A 15,191-nucleotide genomic window follows, 5' to 3' on the forward strand; every position below is an offset into this window, starting at 1 on the left:
AGTTTCAAAATAATGGGTCTCCAATTAAGGACGGTAATGAGGAGGAATTTCTTCTCTCAGACGGTCATTAACTTTTGGAATTCTCTTCCCAGAGAGCAGAGGAGGATGGGTCATTGATTATATTCAAGGCTGAATTAGACACATATTTGATCCACAAGGGAGCCAAGTGTTATGGGAGACAAGCAGGAAAGTGGAGTTAAGGCCACAATCAGCCATAATCTTGTTGAGTGGAAGAACAGGTTTGATGGGCTGAATGGCCCACTCCTATCCAATTACTTATGAACTTATAGAGGGAGAGCTGCACTGTTGGTAGGTGCCACATTTCAGATGATGTGTTATACTAAGTCCCTGTCCACTCTCTCAAGTAAAGATAAAAGATTCCATAGCACTATCTTGAAGAGGTGCTGGGGAAATCTCCTGGTGTCCTGGTCAATATTTATCCCTCTCCTGACACCAAAAACATTCGCCAAAACCTCCGACTTTACTTGCGGTTGGGATTCTCCAGTGCTGCTGCAGTGAATGGAATTTGACAGGGCACCAGATTTTCCATTCTCGCTGGCAATGGGGCAGGAATGGATGCGATCGGAGAATCCTGCCCGAAGTAGCCAATCATTCTGACTTTGTCGTTTTTGGGAATTTGCTGCGTGCAAATTGGCTGCTGCAATTTCATCAATTTAACAGTAAGTATACTTTGAAAAAGAACTTTCTTTTGCTGTAAAGCACTTTGAGATGTCCTGAGATTGAGACAGGCACTGTACAAATATTGGTTCTTAGTTTATTCTTACATCTCCTGATATGCAAAGGCAGTTGTAATGAATGACCCAGATGTTGGGAAATTGCAATGCCAGACATAGACCTTTCTCCAAAAAGAGGGAATAAAAGTTCAGGCTCAATTGTGGAACTTTGCATGGGAATGGGAGCTCCTATGAAGTATAGCTGCCAGTTTTTGGGGTTTTGCGGATCACATGGTGATGTTGATTTGGACAGGAATGTTCTCTTTGGATGGGAGACCAGCCGGAGAGATCAGAGGCCTGAATCCTTTTTTATTCAGTATCATTAGCAGATCACCAATTGGATGTAATGAAATGTGACAGCTGCTCTGCCTGCTTACAATAAGCTAAAAAGGATGGTGGAATTTTTTTTAAAATCATTTTACGGGATGTGGGCGTTGCTGGCTGGGCCCGCATTTATTGCCCATTCCTATCTGCCCTCCATTTCAGAGAGTATTTGAGATTCAACCATTGCTGTGGCTCTGGAGTCACATGTAGACCAGACCGGGTAAGGATGGCAGATTTCCTTCCCTAAAGAACATTAGAATCTTAGAACCCCAACAGTGCAGAAGGAGGCCATTCGACCCATCCAGTCTGCACAGACAACAATCCCTCCCCTGACCCTATCTCCACAACTCCACACATTTACCCCGCTAATCCCTCTAACCTACAGATCCCGGGACACAAAGAGACAATTTTGCATGGCCAATCAACCTAACCTGCACATCTTTGGACTGTGGGAGGAAACCGGAGCACCCGGAGGAAACCCACACGGACACAGGGAAAATGTGCAAACTCAACAAAGTCACCCAAGCTGGGAATCGAACCCAGGTCCCTGGAGCTGTGAGGCAGCAGTGCTAACCACTCTGTCACCGTGTCGCCCATTGTGCCACCGTGTCGCCCATAGTGTACCAGATGGGTTTTTACGACAATTGACAATGGTTTTGTGGTCATCATCAGACATTTTAATTCCAGGTTTTTATTGAATTCAAATTTTACCATCTGCCATTGTAGAATTCGAATGCAGGTCTCCAGCGAATTACCCTGGGTCTATGGGTTACTAGTCCAGTGACAATACCACTACACCACCACCTTCCCTGCTGGAGAGGTAGCAATCATGAAGGAGTGTTGTGGAGGGAGGAGTTGGTTTGAGGGCTCTGCGGATCATTAATGTAGCAAACCACTGGTCAGGCCCCTCTGTGCCAAGTACTAATAAGCAGAGCTTGCTCCAGCAATTGGTACTTCAAACTCACATCAAGGTTTTATTAATATCCTAAAACCCCAGGCTACATGGGCTACAGGAAACTCTGGTCTATTTCCACTGGGGAACGGAATGATTCATTCCAAGGTCTCCATCCCCACCCCCACCCCCCCACCCCCACCCACCAAAGTGACAGTGGGCAATACCACCCTATTCCCACCTGGCGATAGCTCTAGAGCTAGCTTAGCTCAGGCGATCCCTTCGCTGTGTGAAGGATATCTGATGAATGGAACAATTCCTAATTCATTTTTTTCTCTGCTTCAGAGCACAAGGTACAGCAACATCAGTTTACAGACTTAAAGAGAACTCTTCTCTCCCTGAGGTATATCTGCTTCAAAGGACCTGTCCCTCTTACAGTACCAGTTCCGGCCTCTCCGCCAGCTTCAGAGCTTCGTGCATTCCTGCGGCAGAGAGTTTGCGGTTAATATTCCTGTACCTGCACCGCAACAGATTGTGATAGGTTGTCCGCAAGTCTCGGTTGAATAATGCATAAATGAATGGGTTCAGCAGAGAATTTGTGTAGCCAAACCACATGATCGTTCTTTCCAACCACAGGGGTATACAGCTGCACTCGGTGCCACAGATGAAAGGTCTTGCGGTAGAAAGTATGAAAAATGGCAACCAGCACAAGGTGAATGCCCCCACCACAATGCCAAGGGTAGTTGCCGCTTTCTGCTCCCTTTTGAAGATTGACATGTTCTTCCTGTCGTTTTTCAAAAGTCGGGCAAAGTGGGTGCATTCCTCCGACTCTTTGTGGGGTTTTGCTCCTATTTTAGCGACCTCGCTCATGCGTTTATCACCCGCCCGAGGGAATCCCGCAAACGTGTGTTTGGCAGCGCTCTTCTTGGCAGCCTTGAAGATCTGATGGTACATCAGAAGCATGACTGACATCGGGATGTAGAACGCCACTGCAGTCGAATAAATGGTGTAACCAAAGTCTTGGCTGATCAGGCAGACCTTGCCATCATTGATATTCTTGGCCCAGCCAAACAGAGGCGGTAGTGTAATGGATGCAGCCAGAAGCCACACACAAAGGATCATTTTAGCCATGCCTTTCCCATTCTGTCTGACTGGATATGTCAGCGGTCTTGTTATTCCTAAATACCTGCAACAGAAAAGAATAATCGATGACTTTCCACATCGAATGCACCCCACTTTTCATTCCATTAAATGTTAAAAAAATGTGCCGAATAAAACTTTGCACCACAAAAGAAAGCTAGAGTCTACATTTACATCTGTGTGCACAGTTGAGTCTAGTACAACAACAATAGTTTGTATTTATATAGCAACTTTAATAGAGTAAAATTTTCCAAGAACAATTATGAAATAAAATTTGTCATTGAACCACACAGGGTTAAAGAGGTATTTATTATTTGTAAGTAGGCTTACATGAAGCCACTGTGAAAGTCCCCTCATCGACACACTCTAGCGCCTGTTTAGGCACACTGAGGGAGAATTTAGCCTGGCCAATGAACCTAACCAGCACGTCTTTCGGACTGTGGGAGAAAACCGGAGCACCCGGAGGAACTCCATGCAGACACGGGGAGAAAGTGCAAACTCCACACAGACAGTGACTCAAGCCAGGAATTGAACCCGGGACTCTGGCGCTGTGAGGCAGCAGTGCTAACCACTGTGCCGCCGTGCCACACAGTAGGTTTTAGAGAACTTCTTAAAGAAAGAAAGGAGGGTTGGGAGGTAGGAGATTCAAGGAGGGAGTTCCAGATCTTCGAGCAGCGGCAGCTGAAGGTGTCAATGTCAGTGGTGGGACAATTAAAATCGACGATGTTTAAGAGGCCAGAATTAGACAAGCACAGAAATCTCAGGGGGTTGTGCGGTTGGAGGAGATTACAGAGAAAGGGAGGCAGTGAAACCATGGAGGGATTTGAAAAACAAGACTATGAAATTTAAAATCAAGGTGTTTCCAGAATAAGAAGGCAATGTAGGTAAGTGCGCAAAGGAGTGATGCATGAGCAGCACTTGGTGCAAGTTAGGACATGGGCAGCAGGATATTGGATGAACTCAGGTTTACGTAGGATGGGGAGTAGGAGGCTAACCAGGTGAGCACTGGAATAGTCAAATCAGGGAGTCACAAAGATATGGATGAGAGATTCAGTCGCAGATGAGCTGTGGGACATGTGGAGTTGGGCAATGTTACGAAGGTGGAAGTAGTCTTGGTCATGGGTGGAATATATGGTTGGAAGTTCATCTTGGAGTCAAATACGACACCAAGATTGTGAATGGTTTGGTTCAGCCTCAGACAGTTGCCAGGGAGACGAATGGAGTAAGTGGCTAGAGAAACTAATCCGTGGAGGGACCTGAAGACAATATCTTTGATTTTCCCAATATTAGCAGGAGGAACTTTCTGCTCATTCCACACTGAATGTTAGAGAAGCAGTTAGAGAAGACAGAGGAGCAATCGTAAATGGTAATGGTGAGGAAGAACTGGGTGTTGTCAGCGTACGGGTGGAATCTTATGTTGGGTTTTCAGGTGCTGTTGCTAAGAGGCAGCTTGTAGATAAGAAATAGGAGGGAGCCAAGGATGGATCTTTGGGGAATACCAGGGTTAGCAGAGCAGGAGATTTTCTGGCTGTGGCCTCAGAGGTAAGAATGGAATCAGAGGAGGAGAGGCCGCTCCTCTGAGCAATGGAGAAGGATGGTGTTGTCAAGCGTGCCAGAAGCTGCGTGAGGAGGGATAACTTACCAATCTCACAGTCACATAGGATGTCCCTTGTGTCATTAGTAAAGGCAGTATCAATATTGTGACAGGGGATTGGAGGGATTCAAATAAAGAGTTGCTGGAAGGTTGTGCCTAGATTTAAGAGACAAAATCATAAGCAAATTATTTGGAGAGGAAACATAGAAACTAGAAGTAGGAGTAGGCCCTTCAATCATTCAATATGATCATGGCTGATGTTCTACCTCAATACCATGAGTGGAATCCTCCGGCCGCGCTTGCCTGAAAACTGGAGATTCCCTCTCGACTTCAATGCATCTTTACATGGTCCGCCCCCCTGCCCACTAGAATTCCAGTGGCTGGTGGGATGGGAGAATTCCAGTCCATATTTCCGCTTTCTCCCCATAACCCTTGGTGCCAGTAAAGTCTAGAAATTGGAGCTGGGATGATAGCTTGCATGGACAATGGACAAAAGCACCAAGGGTGCAATTTTAAGGTGAACAATGATGATAGCAGACTTGAATGGGAAGGAAACAATACCTCAAGAAGGAACTGTTCCAATGAAAGATCATTGAACTTCCCTCTCTTCAGCTGCTGCCAGACCAGCTGGGTACTTCCAGCATTTCCTGTTTTTCCAACCATTAACAAAATGAGCTAATGTGAGGACCAAGAGGGATGGTTGGATGGTCAGCGTTTAGTGGGAATGGGGTTGAAGGATCGGGTGATGGGTTTCTTAGACAAGATGAACTCAGATGAGGGGAGACAGGAGAGAAATTCGAGAAAGATGTATGTTTAGGGCTAGGGCTTGGTGAACATTTGCTTCAGTGGGTTAGGGATAAGCAGCAAAGCAGTTGAAGTGGCTGAACAGATCGTTTCTTGTTGTTGGAGGTGCAGGTGAAGGGGGACAGAAGCGCAGGGTTTGATAAGGCAGTTCCTCATGGAGAGGTTAGGCTGGGGGTTATCTATACATTCCAGAATGATCCTGGAATAGTGAGTAATTTAGACACAGCAGAGCAAGATTGTGCTTCATGTGGTCCAGTGGTGGTGAGTAATAGCTGAACCAATTAGTCTGTGGGCTTTGAGCTCAGGGGATCAGTGACAAAGGCTGCACCATGGGGACAGCCAGGGTGAGAGAGTCATGGTTTTAATCGGGAAAAGGGCATTAAAGCTGGAGGTGAGGGTATGATTGAGCAGTTGCAGAAATTTAACCCTAAGAGGAGCATCACAGGCTAGAGAGTTGGAATTTTGAAAGGTGAGTTGGGAGAATGTTTTGTCCAGGGATGGACACAGAAGGATGGGGAAAGGGGGATGAGAGTGGAGGGAAATACAGGAAGTGATTGGAGATGGCCTTAGCTATGATTGATGTGATAGGTGTAGTGAAGCCACGGGGGATGACTAGGTCAAGGTGGTGGCTGCGAATATGTGGAGGAGAATTTATATGGAGGAAGAGATTAAGGGAGGATAGGTAGACAGTATTCTCAGAGGAAAGTATTCAGAATGAATTGGGATAGAAGACAAGAGCCAGTCTAGATCCTATAAATGAATCAGACTTAGACAGTGAATGTGAGTAGGCTGTCGTTTGAAAATGAAATGTAAATTTGCAGCATTGAAGGTTAAACATTGAATAATGAACCAAATATAAAGCAAAGGGTAGGCAGAAAAGAACTGGACGAGTGTTATCAGATGGGTTCAAAAGCAACCAGTCTATCAGATGTTAAGGGTGTTAGTGCTATTAGTGTCGGTACCAAGTGACTTTTACAGGTTTAATTTGGTAGAAAAGGGATGATTTTGATTGTACATTCAAGGTCAGTTAGTAAATTATGTAGTATTTATCGGGCACCGTCTTCACATTTTTCTCATTGCCTTTTATACAAACACTGCATTTCTGGAAATCTTATTCCATTTTCAGACATAAAATCAAAAACATTAATGCGAAGCAGAATAGCACATCTTTCCAACAGGTTTTCATTACAATTGAAAATTTCTTTCAATGAAATGTTCATCTCAATTGAGTCGAGATTTGTTTTTGCAAGAATAGTCTGTTGCTCTGATGAATCTGGGTTGAGGCTAGTGGCTGAGTAAGTTAAGAGCTGGAAAATGGTCTCTGATAAATAATGATTTGAAATACAAGTTGCATAACGCTTTCAAGATTACAGAAGCTATCGTAATTGCCTCATTACCCTCTTTGCAACATGTAACAATGGGCAGCTTCAGATTCCAGCTGACAACTCTTCAGGTACACCAACAGACTGGAAATCTGCACTGCTGGATGGAATTGTTTGCTGAAGGATCAAATACACTTATTGCATTGTACCGGTCATGTATGTTATATGAGTAGAAAATCGGATTTGGCACATGCTCAGTGTGATTGTTTTGTATACTGCCTTGACTATACCTTTGAAAACAGCAGAGGAACCTGCTACATGCAATAGGTCAGGACTGCAGGAGGTAAGTCTAAACCAGATCTGCATGAAGCAAGAGGCTAAGCAACGGTTTTTATACTGAAACCTTAATTCTATTTCAAAGTTTATTGTGGAGGAACTTGGTGTGGACTGTGTTCCAGGGCAAATTTTTGAAATGTGTTTTTCCCCCTCATTACCAGCCTCTTAATAGTGGCAAGACTCTCTCTTTCAATCAGTATCTAATAATTAGACTGAAATTTCCTGGTCCATTGGTGATGGGTTGGGAAGTGGGAGGGCTGCCAAAGTGGCAGGGGGAGGTATCAGGAGGGGAGCCAGATGTTTCCCCGCTGCCATGATATATTGCCCATTGGGTGGCAAATTGAGTCGCTAAAGTGGCTAATTAAGGGTCACTTCTCATCTCTGCAGATATTTTGCCCTTGTTGGCAGAGCCCGCTGTTTATGTGGGGATAATGCTAGGCAGCATCCCTGCAGCTTCCTGGTGGGCCCTCCTTTAAGGACACTCCATGGTCTGCAGAGAGGTCTCCCCATGGTACTAGATGTCCACATGGCAACAGCTCTGCCGATATTGAATGACCATCAAATCCCATTCTGATCACTGGGGCCTGCTTGCTAAGCACTGGTTTCGTGCAATCTTACTCACTTGCCTTCGAGAGTGCCCCACCATTGAGGAACTCTCTGCCCGGTATTGCAATCTTAGCAAAAGCCATCTCGAACAGCGAGTTCCAGGAGCTACTGGCCCTCTGCTCGGGACAACAGCTCCCAGAGATCTGGTCACCATTCTGATTGGATGGCAGTAGCTATATCTGATTGGCTGGGAGTGGCAGCACACCTCCCTGCATACAGTTGCTCACCAAAGTGGGGACACCACCTGCTTTTGACTCCAGTGGTGGGAATTGCAGATTGGCAACACAATTCAATTTGTCCTTGCTCTTGATGATGTGGACAATTCCCCCCAGCATGGCTATACCTATTGTCCATCCCTCTTTTCATCTTCTTAAACTTTTACAACCCTTATGGTGATGGCGCTGACACCACATGCTGTTGGATAGGGAGCTCCAGCATTTTGACACAGAAATGGTTGAGGAATGGTGAGCAATATACGCCTAGGTCAGGATGGTGTGTGACTTGAAGGGGAACTGGGAGGCGATAGGGTTCCCATGGCACTGGTGACTTTCTCCTTCTCAGCACTGAGGGTCACTTTGTTGAGTTGCTACGGGGCATCCTGTCGCTAGCATGTGCTACAGCCATGCTGTAGACCGATGGTGGAGTGGGTGGTGAACATTATTTCCCCTATGCTACGCAGATTTAAAGTAACTGCATAGCGCAAACAAGCAGGCATGCAAAGCAAGTTAAAATCAGAGGGATCACTCGTCAAGTCCAGTAGCAAGAATACTGGTTGAGCAAATTTCTCCGTTATGTATAATACAGCCACATGTGCAAACTCAAGACAAGGACCGACCTTTGACATTGTTTACCACCAGATTATGGTGTAGTAACTTGATCCCGTTACTCTTCCAGCCTGTGTTGTACATGTCTGGCTCAAGTGAAAGCCTTGCTTGGGAGCTGAAGGCTTTGAGACCAACAGATGTGCCTTATTTATTATTATTTGGACGTTTGATCCACATTTGTGATGGGTCCAAAATGCCATCTGAATTAAGAATTCTTTTATGGGAGGGGAGGGACAGAAAATGCCAAGGAAAACTATCAGGTGCCAGTTTACTGGAAAAGTTTAAACTTAGAATGAAAAATGAAAAGTATCCAACAAGTGCAGGGTAAATATGTGGGGTTATGGGAATAGGGCCTGGGTGGGATTGTGGTTGGTGCAGACTCGATGGGCCGAATGGCCTCCTCCTGCACTGTAGTGTTTCTATGATTCTAAGTGTCCTCCATACCCTGTGCTTATATCGACAGTTTCAGTTTCCACTTATTAAGTGTTGAGTTCATCATTGAGAATTATCCTGCATAGTAGTTTGGTTCTTTGACAGAAGGTAAGCTACACGGGGAAGTACCTGGACCAGTATACAGTACAAGAGGGGAAGCATTAGACATTTGGAATTTGGTTCGCTGAAATTGCAAGATTTTGTTTTATTCATTCGTGGGACATGGGCATCGCTGGCTGGCCAACATTTATTGCCCGTCCCTTGAGAAGGTGGTGGTGAGCTGCCTTCTTTGAAATGCTGCAGTAGTGACTGATACAACTGCATGTCTGACTAGGCCATTTCAGAGGATAGTTGAGAGTCAACCACATTACTGTGGCTCTGGAGTCACATGTAGGCCAGACCAGGTAAAGACGGCAGATTTCCTTCTCTAAAGGACACTAGTGAACCAGATGGATTTTTCCAACAATTGACATGGTCATCGGTAGATTCTTAATTCCAGATTTTTTTATTGAATTCAAATTCCACCATCTGCCATGGCGGGATTCGAACCCGGGTCCCCAGAACATGAGTTGAGTTTCTGGCGACATTACCACTGGGCCATCGCCTCCCCTCTAAAGGAATTAAGATGGGAGGGGATAGACAAGATGGGGGCTGTTGTCAGCAGATTAGGGTGAAGGATTCAGGGGAGTTAGTAATAGAATACATAGAATTACATAGAGTTTACAGGACAGGTCAAACTGGACTTTGCCAATGTTTAGTCTCTATATGGGGCCTCCTCCCATCTTACTTCATCTGATCCTATCCACCATCCCCTTCGATTCCTTTGTCCCTTTGTACTTACTTAAGTATGCTTCCCCTTAAATACATCTACATTATTTACCTAAATTATGTCATCTAGCAACAAGCTCTGCACTCTAACTATCCTAAATCCGCAATCTGCACTGACAGTCAGCCATGCTGGCTGTCAGTATATGTTTGTTCTGCATCAAGGCATCAGATCCTGTCTCTGCTGCACCATAAGGGTCCACAATAGTCAGTAATGGTTAAGAGACTTTTCAAATGAAAGTATCATCATTACCACTGAGAAGCTTGAAGGGAACAATTCAGAACTGTTTGCATTGACAGAATGCCACAGCACAGTTAGAGTCATTTGTCCCATTACATCTGTGCTGACAGTCAGACAGGGCTATCAACTGAAGCCTATTCCCCTGTCCCTTCAATGTACCCTTTCCAAATCGTTATCCGCTTCCCTGACAGAGACTTTTGCGGATTCTGCTTCCCCTCATTGAGGGAAACTTTTACCCACATCATTTGGATTTCCCGCTGCTCACAGAACTGTCTGATTTGCCATTCTGTGGAAATGTAAAGCAGGCAGGTCTGAGAGTTCACTCCATTAAATGGTGGTCTTAGCAGTGAAGCAAATGACTCCCTGTTTCTGCTAGGACTTTCCATGCCCTAACAATCATTGCACAAGAGACTTGCTGACTCCCTTTGTTTCTGTATGGTAATCTTAAATTCATTGCTTATATTTACAAGGTGGAATTTTCCCAGAAAACCGATGTGATTCCTGCCAGTTCAGGCGGCACGATCCCGGTTTTCCCAAACTCAGCGCAATAAATGACCCCCCCACGCGAAACATGCCAGCCAGAGACCCCAGGCATCTGATTCGCCCAACCCAGGGCTCGGCTGAGTATTGCAATCGAGGGGGAACTACATTTAAACGGTCCCTCACTCCCAGTAAAGCCAGGAGGCAGGCTGCGAGGGGACCTGCTCTACATTTCTTGGAGGGGGACCTAAGCAGTTTTTGGACATGGTGGAGGAGAGGAGGGACACCATTCACTCCCCTGTTGGAAGGAGACCCCAAATTAACGTCACAAATTCTGCCTGGAAAGTGGTGTCAGTAGTGGGGGACGGTTGGGGGGGGGTGGAGGGGGGGCCCAATGTCACAAGAAAATAAATGATCTCCTCCATGCTGCAAAGGTGAGTGACCATCTATCTCCACCTCTCATCAGCCCCATCTGTCACCTCCGGAATGTCACCCTTAATCCACTCACTGTCATCTTGCACTCCCAACATCCGACCTCCCAGCATCTTCCTCAGAACCCCCTGCACTCCTTGTCACAACCCCTTCCTGTCTCAGCATGGTGCCCACATATGCCCACATATTGCTGTAGACCTCAGACCCGCCACCTATTCGGCCCACAATGTCCTCTCTGTGTCCCCACAGAAGAAGATTGTCCATAATAACAGGGAGAAGGAGAATACGGGTGGAGAATGCCCAAGTTAAGACTCCTCACCCCGATGAGGAAAGGGCTATGGAGTTCGTAGGGGAGGGCCAGGAACGTGCCATCATTGACAGCGATGTTGGCCTGTGCCAGAGAAGTGAGGATCCACAGCACCTTTACCCAGATGACCTGTCTCAATTGAATTGTTTATTGCGATGACCCTTGTCCTTTCTGTTTACTGAACCCATGTACCTTGTCTTGCAAGATCACCATCTGATGAGGCCGGGCCATCACGAGGCACAACCCCCCTGCTCAACAGCACCTCGGAGGAGATCCCTGAGGAGGACACCAAAGAGGCATCACATCTCTCACCCGCACCATCCACCAGCCCAGAGAAACACACCTCGATGGGGCACGTTAGCAGACAGGCTTCTGGACCACTATCTGGTGAGCACCACATAGCTGCTGATGTACATCAGGTGGAGACAGGAACATCCCAGGGATCGGGCAGTCAGATGTCTGCTGGATCCCAGGACACAGCAGCCCTCCAGCCAGTTGCCGAGCCTCTGGAAAGGTTTCTCCCAGAGCTGCTGGAGATGCAAAGGCAGAGTTGGGAAAGCCAGGAGGGGTTGTCAGCGACATCCCCACAACTGCAAGGCCATTGGAAAGAGCGCCAAATCCTTCAGTCAGAGGAGATATCACCTGCATTGTGTGGCACCCAGGCCAATACTGCAAGGGTGGCATCTGCAATGGAAAGCTTGGGGCAAGATGTCCGAGTCATGTGTGGTGGAGTCCAAGGCATGAGGACTATGGCTGAAGGCCTCCAGAACATGGCCCAATCACAGAGAAGCATGGTCCAGTCACAGAGGAGCTTGGCCAGTCACAGAGGAACATGGTCCAGTCACAGAGGAGCATGGTCCAGTCACAGAGGAGCATAGTCCAGTCACAGAGGAGCATAGTCCAGTCACAGAGGAGCATGGTCCAGTCACAGAGGAGCTTGGCCCAGTCACAGAGGAGTTTGGTCCAGTCACAGAGGAGCATGGTCCAGTCACAGAGGAGCTTGGTCCAGTCACAGAGGAGCTTGGTCCAGTCACAGAGGAGTTTGGTCCAGTCACAGAGGAGCATGGTCCAGTCACAGAGGAGCTTGGTCCAGTCACAGAGGAGCTTGGTCCAGTCACAGAGGAGCATGGTCCAGTCACAGAGGAGTTTGGCCCAGTTACAGTTACAGAGGAATTTGGTCCAGTCACAGAGGAACATGGTCCAGTCACAGAGGAACATGGCCCAGTCACAGAGGAATTTGGTCCAGTCACAGAGGAGCTTGGCCCAGTCACAGAGGAACATGGCCCAGTCACAGAGGAACATGGCCCAGTCACAGAGGAGCATGGCCCAGTCACAGAGGAATTTGGCCCAGTCACAGAGGAACATGGCCCAGTCACAGAGGAACATGGCCCAGTCACAGAGGAGTTTGGTCCAGTCACAGAGGAACATGGTCCAGTCACAGAGGAGCTTGGCCAGTCACAGAGGAACATGGCCCAGTCACAGAGGAGTTTGGCCCAGTCACAGAGGAGCTTGGCCCAGTCACAGAGGAATTTGGCCCAGTCACAGAGGAGCTTGGCCCAGTCACAGAGGAGCATGGCCCAGTCACAGAGGAACATGGCCCAGTCACAGAGGAGCTTGGCCCAGTCACAGAGGAATTTGGCCCAGTCACAGAGGAGCATGGCCCAGTCACAGAGGAGTTTGGCCCAGTCACAGAGGAGCTTGGCCCAGTCACAGAGGAATTTGGCCCAGTCACAGAGGAACATGGCCCAGTCACAGAGGAATTTGGTCCAGTCACAGAGGAGCTTGGCCCAGTCACAGAGGAGTTTGGTCCAGTCACAGAGGAACATGGTCCAGTCACAGAGGAGCTTGGCCAGTCACAGAGGAACATGGTCCAGTCACAGAGGAGCTTGGCCCAGTCACAGAGGAGCTTGGCCCAGTCACAGAGGAGTTTGGTCCAGTCACAGAGGAACATGGTCCAGTCACAGAGGAGCTTGGCCAGTCACAGAGGAACATGGTCCAGTCACAGAGGAGCTTGGCCCAGTCACAGAGGAACATGGTCCAGTCACAGAGGAGCTTGGCCCAGTCACAGAGGAGTTTGGCCCAGTCACAGAGGAACATGGTCCAGTCACAGAGGAGCTTGGCCAGTCACAGAGGAACATGGCCCAGTCACAGAGGAGCTTGGCCCAGTCACAGAGGAACATGGCCCAGTCACAGAGGAGCTTGGCCCAGTCACAGAGGAGCTTGGCCCAGTCACAGAGGAATTTGGCCCAGTCACAGAGGAGCTTGGCCCAGTCACAGAGGAATTTGGCCCAGTCACAGAGGAGCTGGCCAGTCACTGAGGGGCATGGTCCAGTCACAGAGAAGCATGGCCCAGTCTCAGAGGAGCATGGCCCAGATTCAGAGAAACATTGCTGAGGGCTTTGGCACCATGGTGCAGACAATGTTGGGCTTCCAGCAATGGTAGTGCCAGATGACGCTGAGGCTTCTGAAGTTCACTCCAGCTGCTCCTCCATCTCATGGAGCAGTCCAGAGGCCCACAAGCATCATGAGGGAAGGGGAAGCACTGGAGCCTATCCCAGGGCCTTCCACCAAAGAACAAAGAACAGTACAGCACAGGAAACAGGCCCTTCGGCCCTCCAAGCCTGTGCCGCTCCTTGGTCCAACTAGACCAATCGTTTGTATCCCTCCATTCCCAGGCTGCTCATGTGACTATCCAGGTAAGTCTTAACTTACCAAGGAGACTTAACCAAGGAGACTCTGGCAGTCTGCAGCCTTTCTGAATCCCCTCTTCCTGACACTGATGCACCTTGGATGCAGCAGGCAGAAATGGGTGACGTGGCAACACCAGTGGCAGGAACCTGTTTTAGGCATCTACCAGATTTAGCGGCCAATGTGATTTGTGCGCACAGCTAAAGGGGCTGGAGAATTCCACCCCCCAGACTCAGCAACTCAGGAAATATTTTGCCCGATTTACCTTTTGAATACATCAATTGAATGCCTTCATGTAAAATCCTACACTTAGATCTCCTCTGAGCTTTCTTTATTCTCATGAAAGGGGCTCCGGTTTATCTCGTCTTTCAGAACTAAAGTCTCTCACCTATAGGATCAGTTTTGTGATTTTTTTCTGCATCCTCCCCAAGGCCTCGCTATCTTTCTTAATGCAAGACATACAAAACCTGGCACAATATTCTAACTGTAGCCTTGAGAATGCTTTGTGTGAATTCAGCATTACCTGTTCGCTTTGATGCACTATATCCACTTCTATACAATCTAACAGCCCAAATGCTTCGCTTTTCAAATCATATTAAATCAAATTTAAAGATTGCTACATCTGAAGCAATAAATCTGTCTTTCTTATTAAAGGTTTATTATTTAATGTGCATGCCCTTTCCAGCATCATACATCCACAATGTATCAGTGATATGATTTACAATAAATTGCATTATGTGAGACCTAATAATGTTGGTAGTATGAGTATCTGTGGCCTTTTAAAAAGGTTAGGAGCCAGGAATTGTCTATTTTGAAATCCTGTTATGCTAGCCTTCAAAAAACACAAGTCAGGAGTGTAATGAAATACTCTCCAAATGCCTGGATGGGTTCAGCTCCAACAACACCACAAGAAATTCAGCACCACCTAAAACAAAGCAGCCCACTTGATTGGCACCCCATCCACCGCCCTAAATATTCACTCCCTCCACCACCAGAGCATCATGGTGTGTGCTATCTTCAAGATGCACTGCAGCAACTTGCCAAGGAACCTCCCAAAAATATGACCCCCTACCATGTAGAAGAATGAGTGTAGAAGGCAAATGGGAACATTGCCATCTCCAAGTGAAGACTCTCACTAAAAAACGTGTTGCCATTTCTTCATCGTCGCTGGATCAAAATGCTGGAACTCTCTTCCTCAGTAACACAGTGG

The 15,191-nt window shown here is 47.2% G+C and overlaps 1 protein-coding gene across 1 annotated transcript in view; it reads right to left on the minus strand.

Moving 5' to 3' along the window:
- Positions 1-2,382: 2,382 nt before the first annotated feature.
- The window catches only part of htr7 (5-hydroxytryptamine receptor 7), a 35,529-nt gene continuing 22,720 nt past the window's right edge, over positions 2,383-15,191 (minus strand). The window contains exon 2 of the mRNA XM_078224411.1: positions 2,383-3,136. Coding sequence (XP_078080537.1) covers positions 2,383-3,136 — 754 coding nt within the window. The remainder of the gene's footprint in view (positions 3,137-15,191) is intronic.

This window comes from Mustelus asterias, chromosome 11 (genome assembly GCF_964213995.1).
Source record: "Mustelus asterias chromosome 11, sMusAst1.hap1.1, whole genome shotgun sequence".
Lineage (NCBI taxonomy): Eukaryota > Metazoa > Chordata > Chondrichthyes > Carcharhiniformes > Triakidae > Mustelus > Mustelus asterias.